A 27,393-nucleotide genomic window follows, 5' to 3' on the forward strand; every position below is an offset into this window, starting at 1 on the left:
GAGTGCAGCAGTTAGGTTCTGGATACATTTTTTTCCACAAGGAAATTGATTTTTAGTGATAATGTACTTGAACCTTTAAGACAGACCTACTATGAGCTCTGAGGTGGTTAAGTGATATTTATGCTTTACCATGTGCCAGTGTGATTTCAGCTAGGCCTACTTATAAAAAAAAAAAAAAGTGAATTTCAGAGATTACCCTCTCTCATAGAGCATTGTGAATTGTGTAATCAAAAGATTTTCTCAGTTTATATGTTTGTGCATAATGTGTCAAATTTCATTTTTATCAGTTTTATATTATATCATTATCGCAGTCAGTCATAAAATAATTCACAGTTCAAAGTTTTGTACCTTTGCCTTGTTGTTCAAACTGCCAAAACCGTTTTTGCAATCAAATCAACGGTTGGTGAAGCTGTTTGTTTTGGTTCATGGCTTTAAACTCTTTACTGAAGAATTTTTTCAAATCCCCATGGAGAAAACGAATGAGAAAATTACTTCCGGAACCAAGGCTACTGAAGACGTGGGTAGTCACTGTTATGGCCTGTTGCAAAGACAATTAAACGAGTCATAAATTCAGAGCAAAATCTTAAGATATGAAAGAAGGTCTTAAAGTTGTATTTTGTGAGGCCTTTCAGCACATTACTGTATGTGCTCAGATCAGAGCTTCAGAATATCTCAGCATCTAAAAGAACAATCAGCACAGACTTCCCTGGTGTTCATTACTTTCCAAATAGTACTTGATTATATTTTGTTATATATTATATTCTTTGAAAGTGTCTAATCACCTAAAAAATGATATAAATAAACAACAGCCAGACTACATTTGTACCAGCTTGTACGGTCAAGCTGATTTCTCCTAGGGTCTCCAGTCATGTTTGAGAAGGTGCTGATGATTCTGATCAAAACTGTTGTATTTCATATTTCAGTGTATATTTCAGACGGAAGCGATTTACCTGTAATCTTATTTCTGTAACCTAAAGAAAAGGGAAAAAAACTGCTACGCCAATAAATAAACCATGGCCTTTGTTGATACCTCAACTGTTGTCTTAATTTCTTCTGTTTCAATATTTATCACAACACCTAAAACAGAGTTAAAATGAGCTCCTTCAATGCAAGTCTATGGGAATTTTAATGTTGTTGAATTATCCACCAAGTGAAAATCATGAAGCTGATTGCTTCAAAAAGTATTAGCAGTCTTCTCTGCAAAATGTCATAATTTGAGGTACCATTCATGTCCATACCGTAGCACCGTGTGCTTGTTTAAATCCCTAACCCTTAGTATGAACAAAGCTTTAATGAACACCACAAATAAGTAGATTAACTGGTCGGCTGCCATGCTATTGAGTCTGGCAGTCAATTTGCTAATTACTTCACAATGAATACAGGAGATATTTTACACTGTTGTTTTATTGAGATGCACTGTGCGCACATTGAAATCTTATGCCATATATCTACTATCAAAATCAAAAACAGAGACACAATACAATCATTTATATATAGGTCACACACCTTTTGTGAGCAGCCACAGTTATATGAGAGCAAAAGCACATAATTTGAATCCAAGGCATGACGGTTGTCTCAAGATCATTCGGATTTATTCTGTCAAAGGCTTGATACTCTCTAGTCTAGGCCAGTGGAACTGCTTGTGTAGTAAACACTGTGGTTAAGGGTAGTCGTATTATGAAACACATGACAATACTTTAATCCCACCATCGTGGCCAGGGGATGTGTTAACGTTGTCAGGGTTAATCACAGATTGCAGCATGTGCAAAAGTGAGTGTCTGCCATTTTCTTTCCACAGGGTTCACAACAATGATTACACAGTATGGATGAAAAAGACATTTTAAGAATGAAGTATGCAAAAAAAAAAAACATAATTCACCCTGACAAGAGTGCTGTAAATTCATATTGTCCTATAGTTCATCCAAAAAAAGAAACTCTGTCATTATTTTTTCAACTTGATGTCATTTTTAACTTCTTCCTGCAGAACTCAAAACTAATATCTGTAGAATCGTTTTGATTTTATTTTTGTGGGAAAGACCTGCATTCTAAGATTAAAAGACGTTGAGTAAATGACAACACATACAGTGACACCATTTTCAAGTATGGATGCTCTTTACCTTTAAAATATGACTAGACTGCTCTCAATTGTTAGCTTACTCTAAATATCATTTCCCGGTGTAATGGCACAAAGAAAACACCCCAAACCTCTGAATTTCCTCAAGAAACTAGCATTGTTCATTTCATCTCAAGGATCAGAGGATCTTCGCAGAAGTCTAAGAGGAACATTTAAAAGACTATTTTTGCATTCGTTAATAACAATGCAGATTTCTTTGATAAATTTCAGAGGCTTGTGAAAGCAACTTACAGGATTCTTGAGAGGGGTTTCTATAGTTTGAGATCTCTTTCACCCAGAGAGCTGAAACATTCTTCTATAGCCTGCTCTGAGACCTCAGACAGGGTAGAAGGGTTCCACTTTGGACTCTGGTCTTTATCGATTAGCACTGCAAGTACAGAGGAGAAAAATCTGTCAGTTATGCCCTGGCTTTTCTCTGGGGTAGTTCTGGAAAAAAACTTGTTAGGTGAGTGAAGCAACAGAAGCACAGTTATTTAGGTAAAACCCTATAAATAACCTTTATAATTACTAATAACAGACATTATAGGATTTTTAACATCAACAATGTACAGACATGTAATTTAACCTTTACTCGCATATTTTTTTTCCCATATGCATTCATTTTGAAGATAATGACTAATAATAGTGAAATTTCCATTGAGTTCTTGAATTTGAATTTAACTAAGGAAGTAAACAGGATGTGGAGTTGTAATTTGAATTTAAAATGGAATTTAATTAAAAGAAAACCCTATTCTTTAAATGTTGTTTTAACAAAAATAGGAATTAACCATAAACATACTATCATAGATGCAGCATTTGTGATATTTCCAGATAAAAATGTGCATGTAACGTGTAAATGTAATAAATGAAAAACTTCATTTTATGGATTATTGCAGCAGAACACCATACTTTCTAAATGGCTTTAAATTACAAAATGTTTTATTTAAATGAGACAAAGAAAAAAATGACTCTTCAAGATTACATATAAGGTTAGATATTCACCAACTCTTTAAAACCAACATTCATTTGATACATCTTATCTTATATATCTTAGTTTATCAATAGGAACTAATTTTTTTTTTTTTTCAAAGAAAATGTGCATCTTACCTGCTCTGACTCCCTCATAAAAATCGTGGCCTCTCTGAAAAGCAAAAGTAAAAACTCATGACACAAATATTTCCCCTAAATGAATAACTGGCATGTGAAAAATCTGCCAACACAGCTCTAAGCTGATTTGATTTGGGTAATGAAATAAAGCACTGCATTTACAGATAACTGCATTCCATACCATACAGGCCTGACTGAGTCTATACTCCATCACCAACACCTCCTGCAAACTCATTCTCGCTCCTTCCTGAATCTGCCGGAAAGTTAACTTCAGAGAGGTTGGGGACATTTTGGACAGAGTCTGTAAAATAATAATAATAAGTCTTCATTTAAAATCGATCTGTGAACTGTTGACTATCTCCCAATCTATCAATCCATCAAACAAATAATAAATTACAAAACAAAACATAAAATTAAATAATGTGAGCTGGGGAAGACATCAAACCGGCCACACATAACCAAAATGTGCAAACGGTGAGGTTACACAAGGGTAACTGCCAAGTGTACTGTTGATAAAAATAGGCCCCACATGAGCAGAGGGCCAGTCCATAAACAGTCTTGTGTCCAGAGAGAAACTTATGTGACCTGCTTGGTCATAAAACCTCACATTCAATTCAAACTGCATGTTCTGTTTACATCACTGTCGCTTTGTATAATACAGTATAATGAGCTATTGCCATTATTTATATTGTAACTTCGTTTAGGTCACGAAAGGACAAAAGCAGGAAACAGAATTTCACTCAAAAAAAATAATAGTCCACACACATACACCAAGCAACAGCAACTGTAAATATTCAACAATAAAACGTCACTATGTCAAACATCAATTTCCTTTTTACAGCTCCCTCTAAACAAAGTGATGCATGGGAAAGTAGCGCTATGGGAGGAAAAACAGAATGGCTTTGAAATACTAATGAGGCATAATATGATTCAGGGCCCATTACGCAATAGAAGAGAGGGTTTGCATACAGCATAGAGCACGCTGACCTCAAATGAGAAGCCATATGCACTCATTCTGTTTATTTCGCCCAAATATTCCAGAAATTCTCACGCTTTACCCAGCTGCAGGAACAGGACATGGAAACACACTCCTGTATGAAGAACAATAAACCAAACCTTCCCTACTGCCATGTCATTTTATGAGGTTCATAAAATCATCACTTGCAGTTGGGAGTTAGAATGAATATACAGCTTGTCTCAACGCAGAAACAAAGAATAAGATATAATCTTAATTTTTTTGTATAAACAAAGGAAAATTATATTTAAAATACTAGCTTATAGGTATCAACTATACCATTCAATAGTTGGGGATCAATTTAAAAGAATGTATTTCACATACATCATGCTCATCAAGGCTGCATTTATTTAAATAAAAATAAAGGAAAAAAACAGTAATATTGTGACATAATATTAAAATAAAAAAAAGGGGTTTCTATTTGAATATACTTAAAAAAATATATATATTCTTGTAATGGCAAAGCTGAAATTTCATCAGTTTCACATGATTCTTTCGAAGATCATTCTAACATGCTTATTTATTATCAATGCTGTGCTGCTTAACATTTTTATTGGAACTTGAGATACTTTTTTCAGGATTCAAGGAATAAAAATAACAAAAAGAATTGTAATTTATTCACAACAGAAATATTTTGTAATAATATCAATCTTTTCTATCACTATCAATTTAACATATCCATGCGGAATACAAGTATTCATTTATTTCCTGAATATGTTTGAATAAATCAGCTCAACATACCTTATTAGAAAAAAAGGTCCATGTGGTGCATTTAGGGCCATTGTGCTCAAAATCGAGCACATTCTTTTCAATATAATGAAATGAGTGAGGACTAGTGTTAAAATGTCAAAGTGATAAAAAAACAACAACAGAACTACTAAACAAAAAGCATAGGCTACACTATACTGAAGTCATAAGCAGCTTTGTGTGAGGACAAGACTTACATTTTTAAATCACAACATTGTTCGCGTTTGGATCAACTTATTTTTTAAAAAAAATATGTTTAATCACTATCCACGAACACACCTCAGTCTGTTTGAGAGCAAAGGCAGAGCCATCTTTCTTAAGGTTCTCCATGATCTCCTCCACACTTCCAGCTGAAAAGAGCCTGAAACAATAGAAGAATAAGAAAAATTACAGGGCCAGTCCTGCAAACACGAACACGTATGCAAACCCCATCTGTGGAAGTTTTTCTGCATCATGCTCAAGCAGTCAAGCCAAATTAGTCATCAGATTTAATCCTGGGACAGCAGATTAGTGCAGCATCAACTGATGTTATGTAAGGCTCATATCCAATGCAGAGTCAGACGCCACAAAAGCAGGTAAACGAGGGGTGTACAGGCTCAAGGCAGTTTGTTCCACTAAACCCTCAAACTCTGGTCATGGTGGAATCTGAGTTTTGGAACATGTCCAATATTTATCAAACTGATCATTTCATGTCTTTAAATCAACAAACCCAACCTTTCCCTGTACATGGAATTATGGGCCTTTCAGAGTGTGATAAACTGCTGGAAACTTCTAAGCTTTACCAGCACCTTAAGGCTGGTGTCTAAAGCTTATCCAGTGAAACAGACACAAAGCCAGAAGTGTAACTAATCGGTTTCAAAAGTGTGAAGTCTACTCCTATCAGGCTAACACTGCTCCTGCAGATGATTTAGTCACAGTAACCACACTGTCACGTCACAGTATGCAAATACACAACTCCACTGCCATTCATACTTAAGTATTACAGGTTAAATACAAAGCTGATTTATACTAGGGCTGGGAGATACAGCTAAAAACATACACTACCATTCAAAAGTTTGTGGTCATCAGTTTGTTTGTTTTTTGGAAGGAAATTACAAATTTATGGTAAATGGTACCGTATGGTAATGGTAAAGACATTTATAATGATACAAAAGGTTTCTATTTCAAATAAATGCTGTTCTTTTGAACCATATTCATCAAAGAATCCATAAAAAAAAGAAAAAAAGTAAACTGAATTATCAACAGTTAACCTACATTTCTGATTATGAATTATTGTGGAATGTTTCAGAATCGCATGAGAAGGAGATTCTGGAAATCTATAATCTAGAAGAAAAAAAAAAGTATGAAAATATTCACACTGAGGCTTAATTATACATGTTTGATCATTTTGAGAAGAAAAACGTAGTGCACTTACACTGGAAGTCTATAGGGCAAGTGTACACACTTAAATATCATTGAAGTCATGAATTTTAGTTTCATTCTATTCTGGGTTAGGCATACGACCACAAAGCAAGGAGAGAAGAGTGTTTAGGTTTACCTGTCAATGGCCTCTGTCTGTTCTTGCAGTACGAAAGGTTTCTCAGCATCCAGACTGCTCTGAGGAGAGATAACAGCAGTCTGTGTTTAAACACCAGTTGAAGCACATAAACAGGGCTATATTTCAACCCAGACAGCTACAATCCTCAACTGTCTGTTTGTGTGTATGTGCAATGCCATTTTTGTCCTCTCAGACAACATGGTTGGTGTCTGAAGCTGAAGAATAAGTGTAGGATCCATCTTTCGAAAACATTCAAAACTTTTGACTGGTAGTGTGTCTGTGTGTGTGTTTGTATATATTTATATACACACACACACACACACACACACACACACGCACACACACAGGTGCATCTAAAAATAAATGTATATTTAATATTGCTCCTTGCTTTATGTAACATTTCAAAAAGTGAAAATTGTATATATTCTAGATTCATTACATGTAAATAAATTGTTCAAAAAGTTTTTTTTGTTTTAATTTTGATGATTAGAGCTTACAGCTGATGAAAGTCAAAAATCCAGTATCTCAAAATATTAGAATATTTACATTTGAGATTCATTAAATGACCATCCCTACAGTATAAATTCGAGAATTCTTTGAAACCAGAATAATAGGGAAGACTGCTGACTTGGCAAGGGTCCAGAAGACGATCATTGACACTCTCCACAAGGAGGGCAAGTCACAGAAGGTCAATACTGAATGGGGCGGCTGTTCACAGAGTGCTGTATCAAAGCATATTGAATGTAAAGTTGACTGGAAGGAAGAAAAGGGGTAGAAAAACATGCCTGACCTGAACCCCATATGGAATATGGGATATTTTTAAGAGAAAGATGAGATGTGAAACTTTTCTGTTTTTGTAAATACTTTGTTTTTGAGTGATCTTCTGAAATATTCTAATATTTTGAGATACTAGATTTTTGACTTTCATGAGCTCTAAGCTCTAATAATCAAAAAAAAGTTTTTACTTTACAAGTAATAAATCTACAAAATATGAAAGATTCACTTACTGAAATAAGATTTTTTTCCCCACAATATTCAAATTTTTTGAGATGCACCTGTATACATCGCCTAATGTATACAAGATAGTGGTGCACTGTTGACTGATTGTTTCAGATTCAGGCTATTTATAATTTCCTCTTCTGTGTAGGTGTACGGCTGGTTGACCTAATTTAGACCCTTCTAATGCTTAAAAGCTGTGACATGAATTCCAGAGACATTCCATTTTATGCTTGCTCTGGAGATACAGAGACAGCGATATCTCGATTTCAATACATTGCCACTGAATTGATTCCATGTAATGGTTTCTCTATTAGCACTCTGAAAACAGAATCAAAGTGTCTATATTCCTCCCTTATCTGCTAAGGTCTGAATACACCCTATCTAATCTTTAGTATCAAACAATTTACAGGCATTAGTGCAACCTTATTGAACAAAGTTGATATAAGTATATGGTTTTATGGTTTAGTGACAAATGCTGTAGATAAAACTCTCTTTGAAGCAGGATCATTGTCAGACATAAATAACATCATCAGTGCCCTATCATAATGCAAAGATAATAATTAATTGATTTTTCCCCAACTTTAAATAAGGTTAATATCAAGATTTGTTGATACTGAAAGACAATAAAAGAAAAGAAATGCTCAAAAAAGGTCTGGTAATGGTATGTGAAAGCAGTTTTTCCGGAGCATGAAAGCCACGTGTTATCAGTCCCTCCTTCCCAAGGATTTCTGGAAAGCTTTGTGACGTAAAGACTGTATGAGTCACAATAATCTTCACTTAGACACTCCTGTTCAGCACACACAACTTCACAGCATTAAGCACCGGCAGCCATAAATCCATACCATAGTCATAATGATCATAAAGTCATTATGACTAGAATAAATATAGTAAAACACAGCAGAGGACTTTGAGCGGCCTTGGGAATACTCTCACTGAAAAAACTTAATGTTCATTATGGCTTGCTGAAACAAGGGTCCAAAGGTTCCTATCACATTTTTCAAAATTATATAATAAAAGTAATAACAATAAATAACAAAAATAAAGATATTATCATTAAATAATAATACAAATGATATAATATTTAGATATTATGTAATTTAAATATTATTATTTTTGTAACACTTTATTTGACTGTGTCCTTTCACACATATTACATGCATTTACTATTATAACAACAATTAATTATGTATAATTGCATGCAAGTAACCCTAAAATGAACCCTAATCATACCCTAACCATATAGTAAGTACATGAAGTTAATAATACTCAGAACTTAAACGTATAATTACACTGTACCAGTGACACCTTAAAATAAAGTATAAACAAATGTATATACTGTATATATATATATATATATATATATATATATATATATATATATATATATATATATATATATATTAGGGCTGCACAATTTATGGCACGCGATTGTCATTTGCAATGCGTGTCTCATTAATAAAGCCGGTTCCGTGATTAGCAGTAAATTTCCATCACCTGTTTTCAAATGGAGCTGCACTTAATAGACAGAGGCGTAGTTCGCTGACAAGCTACGCAATATCGTGTTCATAGTCGTATGCGATTCATCTGTGATTATGAATGCAATATTGTGTAGCTTTTCAGTGACAATCAGCAACACATGCAATTAATCATGTATATATATATATATATATATATATATATATATATATATATATATATAAAATGACCTATATGTAATGGAAAGCTAATTCATACAGGTTTGGAAAAACACACTGTGGATAAATAATGACTTTCTTTTTTTTTTTTTTACTCTATAAAGACACACTGAAAGCAAATCCATCAGTGTTGTATACTGTGACGATGGTGACGGCTTACACAAGCCCACCACTGCGTAATGTAACCGCAGACACTCAGGTTGTAAAAGTAAAAAAAAAAAAAAAGTCACAGCAGTTTTTGCCACATACCTGTTCTTGATAAGAATCCAGCAGTTGAGCCACATCAATGTTAGATGGAGACTTCAGATCAACGAGATCCTTCTCAAGAGATGCAATCTGATAGGAGAGAGAAATGGTAAAATTCTAACAATCTAGTGGGTCTAAATCAGATACTAAAGAGCAGAGAAGGAAACGTGTTGTTTATTAGAGGAATTTTTACAAGGTTTTTCCTGAAGGTAATGCTGAGACACAGTGAAACACAACATAAAACAGCTCTGATCCAAAACCATAGTGTGCTGGTTACCAGGGAGGTCTTTTAGGGGCCACAAGTGCGCTCCCAGCATTGCGTATAAAGGTCACATCAGCTAAAGTTTGCATGCAAAAACAAGTCCACTACCCACAGATACAGTTCTTTTAAAAACTTTTAGTGTCATCAGCACAGAAAATTAGCATGAGGAACTTATTCACCCTCACATGGAACTCCTAATTGCACAGATATTTTACATTTTTCACTGCATTTTCTCACGGGGATTTGCAAGTCAATATTCTTTCTAACACTGGTTTGAAAAATATGCATTGTGAGACGAACTATACTAACATACTGAATAAAATGGATATAACCAGGATATAAAAGGTAGAATGGTATTTAATTCACCCACACATAAGAAACATTTATTTCATCCACTTCTGATTACTGAAAAAAAAATTATATATATTTTATATACAAATAGAACAAAGATTAAATATTTTAGAAAATGTATATTCACTATAAAATCCCCACGTTTTACCATTAGTTTATACAGCTTTCCAGGCCTGAAAAGCACAATTTTAAAATGCCCTGACCCTTTGCTCCTCGTGGTGATGATGAATGAGAATACAGGCTCACTCAATATATAATTGTCAGGGTTGTTTTACATTCCTCATAAAACAAATTGAATCAGCTCCCAACTAGTTCTGCGGTACAAACTAACACCCTGTCCTGAGCCCTTTTTTGGTTATTTTTATCACAAGTCACTTCTGTGTGTAGTGTGTATGCCAGATCCTGCTGGTCGTCTGTCCTTGGCCAGAGGATGTGTGTGTGTGTGTGTGTGTGTGTGTGCGTAGGCTTGTATGCCCCTCTCTCCAGCAGTGCCAAGCCCTGGTCCTCATTTTCACCTCTGGCACATGAACTGGGCGTCGTGTCAGGGCTCGGTCGCCCCCTGCTGCCGAACGCTCACTGGCAAGCCTGAGAAATGCTGACTAAGTCCTCTCCTTTCAGTAACTTCTCTCATTTCAGCATCAAATGCAAGAACTGCTGCCCAAAATCCCAGGAGGCAGGCACAAGCACAGTTCCCTTCCAGTCATTGTTACCTTGACACTAAGTTTCATCTTTTTGTCTTAAAACAGTTCTATAATCATAAAAGCTTCTTCCTAGCACTGTTCTAACCTGGAGCTGGAAGTGAAAACATTTGATAACATGAAACAGTCATATCCAATATGTGTGTATAATGTACTACAAGTTAAATTTATTTCATATTTATATATTTTATTTGTAAAATATTAAACATTTTATATAACATTTATGAAAGTTGAAAATGAAAATGTAATTTTACAATATTTCACAAAAAAAAAAATCTGTGAAGAGAAAAATGTGCAATATCAATTCACCATCAGCAGACAAACCGATGCGAGGGAAACTGATAGTTATTTGGATAAATTGTATATTTTAGTAACCTCAAAACTGTATGATTACCTGATAAACTTGGCAGTATATTGGTCAGTCTCTATACACATTACCTTGTCGGACTGCACAAAGTGCGTAGCCAACCCGACCCTCTGAACATCTCTCCCTTTGAGGCGGATCCCGGTCAGGGCAAGAAAGAGGCCGAGTTTGCCTTGAAGTCTAGGCAGGAAGTAGCCACCACCAACATCAGGGAACAAACCTATCAACACACAAAACAAAAGCCATTTAGATCATGAAATAAAGTACAAATCTGGACACAAAATTCCCAATCCTTTTCTCCACTAAAAAAAATTAATATTAATATATATATATTAATTAATTGATTGCAGTGCTTCATGGGATGAGTTTGATTAAAGTTTGTACTTTTTCCTATGTCCAAACACTTTTTTTTTGCACTGAATTAAATGTACTGTAATTCAGAGTTGGTCGGTTTGTTTCAAGGCTGCTTTATTGAAAGATTTAAAAAAAAATCCTTATTGAGAAAATTAATGCAAAAAAAATAATTACGAACTCAAGGTCACTGAACAAACAGTTTGAGGAAGTATTTCAATCCATAACGATTGCTTCTAGCCTCTCTTAGTAAGATTTATTCATTGTTTAAGCCACATAGTGACATCTGCTGCGTGTTTATGCTGTGCTGTTGTTCTTCAACTTAAGACTGTACAGAACATGACTTACAATGCTCTTTACACAAGAAAAAAAAAAAAGATTATTTTCTGGCCACAAGAGTATAAATCAGCTTTTTAGGGAATTATTATAATTGCTCAAGTGATTTTATAAGTAATATTAAAACTGATACTAAGGAAATACTTGAATAAAAAGACCTTTATTATATGAGCTATTTCATTGTCACATAAAGCAGGGGCATTACACTTTTTATTTTTATGCCAATGACCTGACAAATATTAATATGGGTCAAAGGACACTCTTCCTAAAGTATGTAGGGAGCTGTATGTTTCCATGTACAGACCATTTATGCCATGTAGGAAAAGTAGTAAACTTTTGAATTTTGTTTCCACAATCAATTAATTGAATGTTGTATTGCCATTACTAAAGCCAAAAGATAATAACATATTATATTAAGAATTAACTGGAGTTATATTAGAAGTATAAACCTGAGAAACATAATCAGAAATAATAAAATAATCATGATAAACCTCTCATGTCTTTAAAAATGGAATTAAATTATTATAATAGTGAGTCATTTTTGTTTTATTCACGTACCAAAAGTATTATCGACGCTTCATAACGTTACAGTTGAATCACTGATGGCATATGGACTATTCTGACGATGCTTTTCATACTTTTCTGGACCTTGACAGTGTAACTTACTTGGCAGTCTATGGGACGGTCTAAAGCCTCCCAGTTTACATCCAAAATACCTTAAAATGTGTTCTGAAGATGAACAAATCTTTTTTGGGTTTGGAATGAGATGGGGGTAAGTGATTAATGACACAATTGCCATTTGGGGGAGGAGTATCCCTTTCAGTCTGCAGGATGTGGTTATGAAATGGCATTGTGTGGCGCAACAATCTTATTAACCTGATGTGCTTTTTTTAGGAGCAATGGCTGAGAAAAATGACCCCCCCCCACACACACACACACACACTCCCAGCAGGAGGTACAATTTTGAATAAAGCAGGACAGGATTAGGTCCCCTGACCTGATTCCAGGAGGCAAATGTAATATCATAAATGCAGATTACGCTTGCCATTCACCCAGTGGCTTTGTCTCATGGCCGGCATAGTTTTAAGAATAGCAAATAATCCATCAGCAGAAGGGGGTAAAGGGGAGGAACCTTTTTTTCAGGCAAGGGGGGAGGGGGGCATTTTCGGCACACAGATGGCTGGCACATTGTCAGAGAAGGTGCCACCATGGCTGAATAACACAGCTCAGCACAAATGACTCTACTGCTACCATGCTTCTCGTGGTGCTTTCCTTCCGGAATCCCACTTAGCCTGGAGCATTTTAAAGCATGCATAAAAAATCAGTTCTTTATAAATGCACAAGAGTCCCCTCACCAATTCATTCCTAGAAAAATGTAAACACGATTGAAACATTGTTTGTTTGAGAGCTCCTTCATAGTAACAGCGGCTCCAACAATGGTGTGAGCTGGAGTGTTTTTGCAGTCAATTCCAATTGGACAAACATGTTTAAAACCTGCTCTAAACATTTGTTAATCAATCATTTTTTATGCAGATTCCACAGAAACATTTATAATGCTGCCAAGTCATGGGTTGTTTTTTGTTAGCTTGAACTAAAAACATTTTTGGTACTTAAAATATATATGATTATTGAAATAAAATTCTTAAAAATGTATTGCGGCGGCAACATTTATTATTTTAGTTTTAGGTAGTACTAAAAGAAGTACTAAAGAACGAAAACTAAATTGAAATGAAATGAAACAAACTAATAAAAATGTCAAAACAACAAAATTACTACAACAACACATCTATGTATAGATTTAAGAAAAATTTTGTTTATATATTAAATATATTTCCATATAAAATAAGAATATGAATATATAAATGTTTAAACGTAAATATCTTAAAAATATATACTGTATGTGTTTGTATTGATATATACATAATAAATATACACAGTACACATACATATATAATGTAAAGATAAACTTTCCTTTTGGATGCGATTAATCGTTTGACAGCACTAATAAATGTATCTTCACTCATCTGGAATGTTATTCATCCTAAACATATTTTCAGTAGTACTAATCTATGTTCAAGTAAAAAAAAAAAAAAAAATTATATAATAAAAATACTTTTAATTCTAGATCAAACCCCTAGATCTACCACAGGGTGGGATGTCTGGGATGTGTTTGTCCAAATTATTATTTATGCAGATTTCCTAAATTATGCTGCTTATATGACTGTGCTTATAAGTCTGATTTGCAATAAATAATATGATATAAGATGTAATAGACAGTTTTTAAAGAGCCACATAAATTCCATGCGAATATGATGATGTAGTACTTGTTTAACCACCTCATGTCAAAGAAGAAGAACTATAAGGAAGAACGGGTTTTTAAGGGACTCATGAGTCTGGCCATGTTACTGCAGAATAAACCATTAAGACAAGTGCTAACCCAAAGAGGATTATTGGGGTTGAGAGACACAGGCTCTTAATGGAATTAGCGGGTGATGGCACACAGACACAGAGTGCATTCACTCAATCAGATACACACACACATACACACACACACACGTGCACAGACGCTCAACAGATGTGTCACAGACTGTGATTAGCACTACTTCCTGCCACTCAAACAGGTCCACAGGGACTCTTCGTGCAAGGCTTGCAAGAGCTGAAGGACGCTGTACAACAGGAGGAAATGCTGTAAAGCATTCTCATTAAGAGTCCAGAATGAACTACAATAGCCAAGGCAGACTTCTGCCTAAATGTGTAGAAGCATGTGATAGGGACAAGGGCAAAGTATTCATCACAGACAATCTGATTTATAGCACATCAAGGCTCCAGGCATACCATTCACAGGGTGTGATTAGAACGTGGAATGAAAACATTTAAAGCATGTGCAATAAAAGCGAGATGCAGCACACATGGGTGTATTCTGAGAGAATGGTTATGAAAGATGAATGTGGAAACATTCACTTTGGACCCAAAAATGAACATTTTGTCTTCATTTTCTCACCTTCATGTCTAACCAGGTATTTTCAGGATTAGTAAGTGATGACAGAATTGAAAGGTTATGACAAGCTCAGTGTCACTGAAAACATCAGCAGTGGTATAACGGTTCACTAGTTTTAGGAAATTAATACTTCAATCCTGCTAATAAGCATTAGTCAAAAGTGAAAGTACATTTTTTTTTCTTTAAAATAAAGAGTTTGTTTGAACTTTCTAATTGTCAAAGAATCGTAGAGAAAATGTATCACTGTTTTCACAAAAATATTCTGCAAAGTAATTGTTTTCAACATTCATAAAAATATTAAATGTTTCTTATTAATGTCACGGTTTTACGCTGCCGGAAGGAACACGGAGCCGAGGATAAACGAAATAAGGATTTTAATATATCCAACACAGGGGATATCCAACATGGAGCACAGAGGTAGACACACGTAAGTAGCAAATGATGAATGAAGACCCGACAAAACAGAACTGAAAGGACAAGGCTTAAGTACAAAGGATAATTGGGGAAACACAGGTGGATGGAATCATTAAATTAACAGGGACATGGAACACATGAGGAAGATAATAGACACACCTGGGAACTAATCACGGAAGACAGAAACTGGGTCACTGGGGCAAAAACATTAAATGAGTCCAGGTGTGTGACAGTACTCCCCCCTCCCGGTAGGTGCGTCCTCGCACCGTAGAAACAACAGAGGGAGGCGTGGGTGGGAACTTGGGAGGAGGTTCCGGTGGAGGACGGACTCCCAGGAGGGGGCCAGCAGACAGGGACCACAGAAGGAGGAGCCAGGGAGGAGACGACGGAGGGAGGAGCCAGGGAGGAGACAGGAGCAGGAGGAGCCAGATGGTCCACCAGAGACCAGCCAGGACGGAGATCCAAGGTGGAGTCGACGGCGGGAGGAGCCATGGTGAAGGAAGGGTCGACGACACCAGGGGGCCGACAGGCGGAGACTGCACCGGTGGGTGATGAGCCCAAGATGGAGCAGCACAGCCGCAGAGCCAGGGGGACGTCGAGGTTCCGGAGGGCCTAGGTGGAGCAGAAGGCTCAGGCGACCAAGGCGGAGGCAGGGTCCTGGCAGACCGATGTGGAGCCGGAGCGACCGAGGATGGAGGTGGAACTGGAGGGAAGGAGGAGCCTGACAGAGCCGGAGGGATGGAGTGACGAGGTGGAACCAGAGGAGTGGAGTCCCGAGGCGGCGGATGGTCGACGACTGACCAAGGTGGAGCCGGAGGGACGAGGGAGCCCGGTGGAGCAGGTGGGATGACAGGCCACGGTGGAGACGAGGGAGCTAAGAGCCAAGGCGGAGCCGCTGGGTCGAAGGACCGAGGAGGAGTCCAGGGCTCGGAGGCTGGAGGCGGAGACAGGGCCTTAACACGCCAAGGCGGAGCTGGAGACTGGCAGTCCAGCGGCGAACCACCGCGCCCCGATGGCGCGGACTGAGGGTGAGCTGCGGGACTGACTGGCACCAGCAGGGATGGCGAGGAACTGGCTGGTCTAGGAGGAGGAGAGAGGAGAAGGATGGGAGGAAGGACAGGAGGATCAGGACTGGACGGAACCAGCGAAAGAGGAGTAGAGGGACCAGCAGGTTTGAGAGGAGGCGGGAGAGGGAGGCTGGGAGGGAATACAGGAGACACAGAAGATTCAGAGCTGGGCGGAACCAGCGGAGACACAGAAGATTCAGAGCTGGGCGGAACCAGCGGAGACACAGAAGATTCAGAGCTGGGCGGAACCAGCGGAGACACAGAAGATTCAGAGCTGGGCGGAACCAGCGGAGAAACAGAAGATTCAGAGCTGGGCGGAGCCAGCGGAGATACAGGAAACTCAGGGCTGGGCGTAACCAGCGGAGAAACAGAAAACTCAGGGCTGGGCGTAACCAGCGGAGAAACAGAAAATTCAGGGCTGGGCGTAACCAGCGGAGAAACAGAAAACTCAGGGCTGGGCGTAACCAGCGGAGAAACAGAAAACTCAGGGCTGGGCGTAACCAGCGGAGAAACAGAAGATTCAGGGCTGGGCGTAACCAGCGGAGAAACAGAAAACTCAGGGCTGGGCGGAACCAGCGGAGAAACAGAAAACTCAGGGCTGGGCGGAACCAGCGGAAATGGAGCAGAGGAAATGACTGGAGGAGGTAGGAGTGGGAGACTGAGAGGGTATACAGGGGAATCAGGGCTGGACGGAACCAGCGGGGAAACAGGAATATTAGGGATTACCTCCGTAGACCAGTCCATCAGATCCAGAACTTGCTCCATATGACTTTCAGAGACTGTATACAGCTCACCCTCAGTCGCAGGAGTGTGGGCAGGGCTTTCCTCCACGCCCTCGATCTCCACGAGGACTCCCACGATGCACGGTGTTGCCGGCTCACACACCTGGTCAGTCGTGCTCTCGAGATCCTGTTCCCTGACAGTGGATGGCTCGGGCTCTGCGGCTGCGGTGGGCTCTGGCTCCGTGCGGCGTGATGGTGGCTGGCTGGTCTCTGGGTCGGGAGTGGGGCTGGCGAGGTCCTCTATGGGGCAGACGGTGAGAGGTGACCCATTTCTCGCCAGAGTCCACTCCACGTATGCGGCGAAATCCTCTCGAGGACCATCTTCGGACGACAACGCTCTGCATTTGGAGTTCAGGCTGGTGTTGTAGAAGGTGCAGAGCGCGCCGTCCGGGTAGCTGGTGGCATTAGCTAATAAGGAAAACCATCTGGTGTGGTCCTCGAGAGAGCGTTCTTCCTGCTTCAGCAGAAGGATGAGGAATTCGGGACGATAGAGGGGATCCATAGAAACACTAAGAAAAGAAAAGACTTTGAAAACACAAAAACAAAACGGAGGGAAGAACACGCAGTTTTCTATTTTCTCTTATTAGGTCGGGTCTTCTGTCACGGTTTTACGCTGCCTGAAGGAATACGGAGTCGAGGATAAACGGAATAAGGTTTTTAATATATCCAACACAGGGGATATCCAACATGGAGCACAGAGGTAGACACACGTAAGTAGCAAATGATGAATGAAGACCCGACAAAACAGAACTGAAAGGACAAGGCTTAAGTACAAAGGATAATTGGGGAAACACAGGTGGATGGAATCATTAAATTAACAGGGACATGGAACACATGAGGAAGATAATAGACACACCTGGGAACTAATCACGGAAGACAGAAACTGGGTCACTGGGGCAAAAACATTAAATGAGTCCAGGTGTGTGACAATTAAAAAGCTTTAAATCAGCATATTCAAATAATTCCTTAATGATCATGTGACACTGAAGACAGTAATGGCTTTATCCTTTTTACAATATTAAAACAGAAAACGTTATTTTAAAGTTATTTTAAATTGTTATAATATTTTACAATTTGACAAAATTGACTGTACTTTTTATCAAACAAACGCAGATTTTGTGAGCATAAATGTTCAAAAACATGTCAAAATCTTCATAGATCCCAAATGTTCGGTAATGTCAACTGTAGTGCAAGTCATACTTAAATAATGAAAAAATAAAAAACAAAGTAAGTTGCATCTGCAAGAAATTTTTGCAATGGTCTGAACGTGACTTGTATTGTTGAAAGTGCCAAAAATGTCTTCATTTCGAAAAAACTAAAATCTTTTCTTTTTTTTTTCTATTCACACCCTTGGCACTTTGTGCTTGTACTCTGTTTTTATACTTTGCTCTCTAACAAAATTAATGTCACTATGAACTGAACCTTCCACCTCCATCAGATGAGAGGTTATGAAATTAAATCTGCATACCCTGTTCTATAGTTGGAACAAGACCCATCTACTTAAATATCAGCAGCAGATTGATCGGATGCTGTCCGCATCGCCAGAATTCCTTCCATGAGCAAAAGGGAGATTGACGCTGTCTGTAGAGTGTTTTAGCATGGTGCTCAATCAGAGACCACAAGCATCAGACAGGTGCTTCAATCTGCACCAGCTCTCAACACTGTTTCCACATAAAACTGACCTGAACAATCTGCTGTGAAAAATTGCTTTGGAGAGGTCTTCTGGGCTAGGCAATGATTTGAGAAGATTTTAGTTTTTTTTTTTTTTAGCTACAAAAATGTGTGCTGTGTCATTTCACACTGATCTGCTTGTACTTTGGCTGGTCATGAGTGGAAAGACTGGAAATATCTAAGTCAAGATGCAAAGTAATATTTGTGAAAAAAAAAAACTTATTGTAATTATAAGTGAACCACAGAGGGGAAAAAAATAGGATTGCTACTCTGTGATGCTTTATCAGCTGTTTGGACACTCATTCTGGCGGCACCCATTCACTGCAGAGGATCTATTGGTGAATTAGTGATGCAATGCCAAATTTCTCCAAACTTCTTTGAATGGAGAAACAAACTCATCTACTCACCTACCCGAGGGTCAGTACATTTTCAGCAAATTTTGGGTGAACCATTCCTTTAAATGTATGTGCCAAAGCTACACTTTCTTATTTGGCAAATGATGTGCTTCACGTTCACTTTTCACATCCATATTTTTGGATAAAGTACTATTGATTCCTGTGCAACCAAAGCCATCTTGCATTATTAATGAAAAGTGAGATTATAACCCAGTTACAGCCCTCAGGGAGAGAGAGGAACACAGGCTGCCTCTTACCAATGCCCGTCTCTGGCATGGCAAACAGTGTCTTCTCAGTGGCCACACGAAACCGTCCATGAACTGAAAGACCCACGCCCTGCGGAGAGAGAGAAAACGGTACAAATCAATAACTGGGTACAATGTTCACAGACCAGGAGAGAGCTGTAGAATGAGGGTTCAAGTCTCCACACCCATCCACTGTAAGACACCACAGGAACAGTTCACCCAAAAATGAAAGTTCGTTATTCATCGTCATGTTTCTTATACATACAAGCCTTTTAAAGCCATCCTGTAGATTTCTTTGAGACATAGATAAAACACTGGCATTGAAAAATTAGGGGTTTGCTAAAAAATTGTTTTTTGGAAAAAAAAGGGATGCATTTATTTGATCAAAAACCAGAGTAACATATTAATATTTTGAAATATCCTTACAATTTAAATAAATAGTTTTCTATTTTAATATATTTTAAAATGCCATTTATGCCTGTGCTTAATTTTACACAGCCATTACTTCAGTCTTCAGTGTTACATTATCTTTCATTCTAATAAGATGAAGTTGAATAAACATTTCTTATTATTATCAATGTTGAAAACAGTTGTGCTGCTTAATATCTCAGTGGAAACTGTGATGCTTTAAAAATGACAGGTTACTATAAATTGTTATGTTAGGGAAATTATTAATGTGAAGATGGCAACATTTTCCTGTTGCAACCCTAGCTGAATGGTCATCAGGTCTTTTAGCAATAATAACTGACCGATTAATTTTGAAATGATCAATATTGGCCAAATATCAATCTGATATGCTGATATGGTGCAGCAAAAATTCCTTATTATTTTCAATGTTGAAAACAGTTGTGCTGCTTAATATTTCTGTGGAGACCGTTTGATCATTTTTTTAGGGATTCTTCAATAAAAAGTTCTAAAGAACAGCATTTATTTGAAATATAAATCTTTTGTAATATTTAAAATGTCTTTGTGGCTTTTGATCAACTGAATATATCCTTCCTGAATAAAATGATTAATTTGAACGATGGCATTATATTAAACATTAGCCACCCCTTGTAATAAGTTATCCTCAAAAACTTGAGAATAAATAAATAAATTGAAAAGGCAAAATTTGAAAACTTGTCGTTACACAAAATAACACGGCCAAAACTCAACCTGAATCTGTCATAAAAAAAAGATGAGTATAAGACAGCATCATTGTCTTACTCACTTTAATATATTTAGCTGATGTGACTCATCATATCACAGAGCATGACTGACATGACTCTCATCTAGTTAAACAAAATCCACACCATAAAATCAGTTATTATGAAACCAACTGGGGGCTGCGTTCTCAGAGGGCTGCTCATTTATAGACAATAATCATCTTCTCCTGGGGGATTTGAGAAGCAGTACATGTGTCCCCTACATGACAACTCATTAGTGTGATTACGATAAAGTGAGAACCTCCATCCAAACTATCACAGAGTCAGAGCAGACTGAGAAACAAACTGAATAGTTTGGTAACAGTGTTTTCATGTGGCCACGTAAGTATTCAGAGTCAAACGGGAAGCACATGTTTTAGCTGGAGGCATCAAATCATTCACCTAGAAGCGGTGGAAACTTCTCCAAAATGTTTGGCTGGAATCAGACCGAAAAATTGCAGACAGTGCAGCCAACTTCTAAATTTAAGAATCAACTCCAGGATGGAAAACAGTACCTATCAAAAACACAAGCATCTTCTCTTTGGGAGACTAAAATGAAACATAAATTTAGTCAAAAATGTTTAAAGAGCATCTTTAATCTGGAGGTTTTATAATATGAAAGCGCTCTGGACCGTTTCATTACAGATATCCCAAAAGAAGGCAAACAGCTTTATCAGGTTCTTGGCAAACCACTCGATCTAAAATTACCAGAGGTGGACAATTTGAAAAAGTTCCTGTCAACTTAAAAGAAAGTAAGTCATGCTTAAACGTACGCAGCCACATTTTTTTTTTTTTATTAACATGTAGTTCAAACATTCACACACCACTGTTCAAAGGTTTGGGGTTTATTATTATTACTTTTTTTTTTTTAATTAAAACTTTTACTCAAGGAATAATTAAGTTGTTCAGCCATTTATAAAGATTTCTGTTTTACGTAAATGCTTCTTTTCGTTTATTTTCCTGTATCTCTGTAAAGCTGTTCTCTTGTACAAAACACTATAGAAATAAAGGGGACATCAAATAATAATAATTAAAAAAACATAATAATAAGCTGCACCATTTTTGTCCACATTGATAATAAAGTTGATAATTCATTGAGCAGCCAATCAGCATGAGAATAATTTCTGAAGGATCATGTGACATTGAAGACTGGAGTAACGGCTGCTATAAATTTAGCTTTGATCACCGGAATAAATTTTACAATATATATTTACATAGAAAATAGCTATTGTAAATTGTAATAATATTTAAAAAATATTAATGTTTGTACTTTACAAATAAATGCAGCCTTGGTGAGAAGAGGCCTTTTAGAAGAGCTGAGAGAAGAAGAGCGATCTTTTTATATAACAGATGCCCTTCTTTTTCCGGTCCTCTGTATTACTGCATCTGTCCTGTGGCTCTGCTTAATTATGATTTACCATATGCTGAGCATCAAGCTACTGAATCAGGGCTGATTTTCTTCACATAAACGAGATGGTCAAAATGAACTTGGCAGAGGTCGTGTAAAAGTGCATCTTTTATGTGTGTGTTTAATGATTTATTTAAATCTGGAGTGGATCTGGCCTTCTTCTAACTGCTCTACCCAAATCTGTAACACTGAATTTATTATTATTTGTCATTTATAATTTATCATTTATTCATAACAGATGCCCAACACATCCTACTGCCGATATTCGTTGCAAGGTCTAAAAGAATTGGTTTGCATGCTGTGACTTAAACGAACTCAAAATCTCGAAATACTAAACACAGACGCAAAGTGAATCTGAATGCAGATTTGGTAGTGTCCAAAAGACCATTGTTGTAGTGATCCACAAATGGTGACTAGCTTTATAATCAAAGCAAACAGAGAACATTCTTACAAAAGCTGGAAATATGCAGAAAGACAAAAAGCAAAACAGGACTAGCTGATAAGGAGCAGTGGTCAGGAAGGTATTAAAGGTGCGGCGCAGCCCCCCTCTGACAGGCCTGTGTGAGGGATCAAAGAGATGCTCATAGATCACACTCAGCCACCGACTGATACACTGCAGGTGTGAGATATGATGTTATGCTTCTCATGACTGATTGCATATTTCTTCTATGACTAAATGTGTTCCATGAACAGAGATTCAGCTGGGCCACTGGAGAAAATCATTCTGATGTTCATGGTGATTTATGGGATAATCTACAACTATTTATATTGACAGGACTATTATGGCTTACTTACATCTCTAAACAGGGATTCTGGAAGGCTGCTTTATAATAAGTATGAGAGGAAATCATAGATACTTCAGGGTGTTAAAAGTGGATTAAAATGTATTATCAATAATGAAAATGGTTTTTATACAATGTCTTATCGGTCACCATTGATCATTTGTAATGTGACTTTGCTGAATCAAAGTATCAATTTCTTTCTTACTGACCCCATTCGTTTGAACAGTGGTGTAGATGCAATAACTACAACTGAAGACAACAAATATGAATTAGTATGCAAATAAATACAAGACGACCAATCACAAAAAAGTATGCAAATAATGTTTACGAATCTACTAGTGGTTACATTTTAAATAATCAGCCCAGGAGAGCAGGAGATTTTAAAGGTTTTATCTTAAATGTATTAAATATATATATATACACATTTAATAACAGCTACAAATTTTTAACATAATGGAAACTGCTAATAAAATAAATTAAAAATCATCTAAAAATAACAAAAATACAACTATGGCTCATAGTGACCGTATCAGTTAAAATACACACAATACAAATTAGTAATCAAGCTTTTTTATATGAAAAAGAAATATAAAAATATATCCCATTTAACTAACTAGCATACAAGTTTGGAACAACATGAGGATACTAAACTCCTCAAAAAATGAATTGCAGAAAAAAGATGGAAGAGGAAGAAGAAAACAAGAATATTTGTTGAATAATGCGGTGCTACCTTGAAAAGAATGTAATAACATAATCTGTGATTCTGCAGCCACTGGTCATATCTTTTTCTCAAATATCTGAGTAAATGGAAAAATCCATTTGTAAACCTTAGAGACATCTGAGGTCAGAACGCTCTCAGTGAGCCTGCGTGGTCATTCCATTCTTAAATATCAGTTCAGAGTCCTCAGCGGAAACATATCACGCAGCAGCTATGCATCAAACGGCTCAGACCAAAGGATGCACGGCTGAATCACCGCAGCTCGACCTCGACAGAATCCCTGATCAATTAAACACCAGGAGCTGACAGTTCCACCGCTGTGGCATTGCTCTCCTACTGCCAGAACCCCATGCAACTATGAAGACATCAATATCTCAACTGCTCTGTTCTGCTGGTAAAAGAGTGTTTCAAATAGATTTACAGTTAAGAACTAAAGTTAGTACAGATTCATATGTAATATTGTTATAGTGAAAGTTTTAAAATAACGATGAACAACAACTACTGAATATACTGCTTATGAATACACACACATTTTTTTTTTTTAAAGGAATAGTTCACCCAAAAATTAAAATTTGCTGAAAATGTACCGACTCTTATGGCATCAAAGATTTAGAAGAGATTGTTTATACATCAGAACAGATTTGGAGAAATGTTGGGTGCCGTCAGAATGAGTCTTAAAACATCTGATAACAACATAATAAGAAAAAATTAATTAAACATTAATTGTTTTATGAAGTGAAACTGCTTGTTTTTTTTTTGTTTTTTTTTTTACTTCAAAAGAAAGACCAGTCCTCTATCCATAATATTGCTTTTTCCAGTGAAAAATCAGAATCAGAAATATGCACAGATTAAGAACTGTTTAACAAGCAAAAACAGTTCTAAACAATTATAGACTTTTCCCATTTTTTTTTAAAAGCCAGACGTGACGGTTTAAAGTTAAAACAGCTTAATAATGGATTTGTTTCTTACAAACATGCAGCTTTTCACTTCACAGTGGCAGGATGTTAACTGATGGACTGGAGTCATACGGATTACGGTGATGTTTCTATCAGCTGTTCGGACTCTCATTCTGAGAGCACCCATTCACTGCAGAGAATCCATTAATGAGCAAGAGAAGTAGGCTAATGCTAAATCTCTCCAAATCTGTTCTGTTTAAGAACCAAACCCATCTACATCTTGGATGGCCTGAGGGTGAACATTTTTCTTTTTTTGAGTACACAATTCCTTTAAGAATTATAAGGAATTTTAGGCACCTCTAGATACCCATTTTTATTTTCATAAATTTTCATTTATAATTTTGAGCATACATTTTTGAATCCATAATCATTTGTGATGAATCTCTAACGGCAACTGTAATTAATTATTAAATGAATGACTTTTAGGCCTACATGTAATGTGCAACATAAATATAAATATAATGTGTTACTCAAACACAAATAGCCTACCAATGGGAGGAAACTTGAGAACAGATTCATGAGAAACCCAAAGATTGTGCAAGATCAGCTCACTGCTGACACCTACTGGATAAAATACACAGTGCAGGATAGAATTTAAGAGGATTTAAAAGAGGGGTTTATGACTCATAATGCGTCAAAAATGGTCAAACATGACTGCAAGATATTAGGAATTGCACTAGAAATACATACAGTACAATAATAACTGATGAGTCCATATGTATTAATATTTTCATACAAGCGTTTACAAATGAAAACACCTAGACTGTTCATTATGCATGAAGCCAGTGGCAATGGGAGTCCTACTGTCTTTGGACAAATTCATAGTGACACAACGAAAAGAATGGTACGGTTATACAGTATGTATTGTTTTATATAAAGCAGGTCACTTTGTCCTTCATTTATTTATTTTTATATTTTGTAAACACAAGACAAGATGGCCCACATTGCCTCTGGCCCTTTGGTTCCTTTAATGCCATATTCTGCTAAGCACCATCTGCTGGTGAATTTGTGCAACAAAATGACAATTTTAGATCAATACTTACTCCTCCCATTGTAATTCCATCAATTAGAGCCACATATGGTTTCGGATATGTACCTAAAAAGAGTAAAAAAGAAAAGAAAAAATAATTGATTAATAAAATAAATAAACATGTTCATCAATCCTCAAAAATGGCAACCGAAGTGAGAAAACATACCAATAGTGTTGTTAAGAATATATTCCTCACGGAAGAAGTCTTGAGCGAGAGAATCGCCGGTTTTTCCAGCTTCTGTGATTGCTGGGAAAATATTTGTTTGCATTCCAGCATGAATGCCAGATCTGTTTGACTGCATTATTAATCCATAAATCCATTCAACAGTGAATGAAAACCAAACTGTATGATTATCTTACATGAATACCTCTGATATCCCCACCGGCACAGAACGCCTTCTCCCCTGCTCCTTTAATGACAACTAGATCGGTTTCTGAGTCTTTGTCCCATTTCTACAAAACACAATGATTAAAACAGGTTAACAGTCAGAAATTTTAAAATGAAGTTGGTTTCCAGGTTTCCAGTCTCCCCTAACCTTGAGCTGAGGGTAGATGTGTCTGATCATGGTGAGATTCAGAGCATTGAGAGCTTTGGGTCTGTTTAGTGTGATGACTCCAGCGTTCCCAACTTTCTCAAACAGAACTTCAGACCCAGCTTTACTCGACATCTGAGATGAGACACACTAATAAAACAATATTCAAGGGGAGAAACATGTAGAATTAAACATGTACAGTACACCACAAGTCAAGGCTTACACATATTCTTTTCTTTTCTCTAAATAAAATGCACTTTTAATAATTTCAAGCATTTAAGGACAATACATCAGGTTAAAAAAGTTTTTTTTAAACCTGAAAGTTTTAATTATAAATTGTCACAAATAAAATGAAAAGGATTATACATTTGATTAAACGTGTAGATACTCCGAAAAATATATATATACAAATACTTATCTCTGCTTAAAACTCAAACTTACCATGTGTCCTTGTATTCTCTTCATTCTGCAGATTGATCGTAATCTGTACGGGATAAAATCAATGAGGGTGTTATAAATATTGCTGGTTTTAATATTTTAAAACCGAAACCTTAGATATACAGTAACTAGAGTGATTGTTTATTTATGTTTATCTCTTTTACTATTGACAGCAACACAATACACAGCATTTCACAAACACCCCTACACACACACACACACGCACGCACGCACGCACGCACACACACACGGAAAAGTTTAATAAAATATAAACTTAAAATTTGCTTTTATATGTTTTCTAAAACCTTTACAAACATGTTTTGCTGGGTTTGATCTACGTAAACATTTAAACGTCCCTTAGCTAATGTATATTGATAAGTCAAGTCACCTTTGCTTATATATATATATATATATATATATATATATATATATATATATATATATATATATATATATATATATATATATATATATTGTAACAAAGAAACAAAACAGCATTAATTAGGAAAACAGTTTGTCAAAGATAACGTATAAGATAACGTCCAAACTTTATCTCATTCATTCTATTTGGAACAGTGACCTATATAGTACATTGCACTGGCTGCAGATCTCCTACATATCAAACTGCAAGCAATAACTCAACTCTGGAGTCAATGAGCAGCACGGGTCCATGATGACATTAAACTGGTTGCGATTGAGGAACACTTACCTGTGCGGAGATGTTAAGATTATGAATGACATGGCTAAAACTCAGAGTTTAGCTGATGTTCTGGATCACTGTACACACAGAGGTTTAACTATAGTCTGTCGCCGCTGATCTCAAGCCCTGCTTCATGATGTCATGAGGCCGCGACACCATCGAAGAAATCTCGCGATATGTCAGAACAGTCCCGACACTGCCCGCTACAGTTTTATCTGCGTTTTGCTATCGAACAATAGCACAGATTATGCT

At 36.9% G+C, this 27,393-nt stretch overlaps 1 protein-coding gene across 2 annotated transcripts; it reads right to left on the bottom strand.

Annotated features, from left to right (window-relative positions):
* Nucleotides 1–1,385: 1,385 nt before the first annotated feature.
* LOC113108368 (3-hydroxyisobutyryl-CoA hydrolase, mitochondrial) lies at nucleotides 1,386–27,302 on the bottom strand. Of its 2 annotated transcripts, none has more exons than XM_026271444.1 (14): nucleotides 27,151–27,302; nucleotides 26,445–26,487; nucleotides 26,007–26,138; nucleotides 25,839–25,923; nucleotides 25,637–25,717; nucleotides 25,484–25,536; nucleotides 19,405–19,483; nucleotides 11,208–11,353; nucleotides 9,462–9,548; nucleotides 6,520–6,578; nucleotides 5,262–5,343; nucleotides 3,402–3,521; nucleotides 3,221–3,254; nucleotides 1,386–2,501 (listed from the first exon to the last, which is right to left on the bottom strand). In XM_026271444.1, exons 1-14 carry the CDS (start codon nucleotides 27,180–27,182, stop codon nucleotides 2,386–2,388), a joined length of 1,149 nt encoding a protein of 382 aa, XP_026127229.1. In that variant the 5' UTR covers nucleotides 27,183–27,302; the 3' UTR covers nucleotides 1,386–2,385. The 2 variants fall into 2 exon arrangements, with proteins under 2 accessions (XP_026127229.1, XP_026127228.1); XM_026271443.1 differs by having other exon boundaries at nucleotides 26,007–26,153.
* Between the last annotated feature and the right edge of the window lie 91 nt (nucleotides 27,303–27,393).

The sequence above is a fragment of the Carassius auratus genome, chromosome 9 (assembly GCF_003368295.1).
Source record: "Carassius auratus strain Wakin chromosome 9, ASM336829v1, whole genome shotgun sequence".
NCBI classification, from domain to species: Eukaryota; Metazoa; Chordata; class Actinopteri; order Cypriniformes; family Cyprinidae; genus Carassius; species Carassius auratus.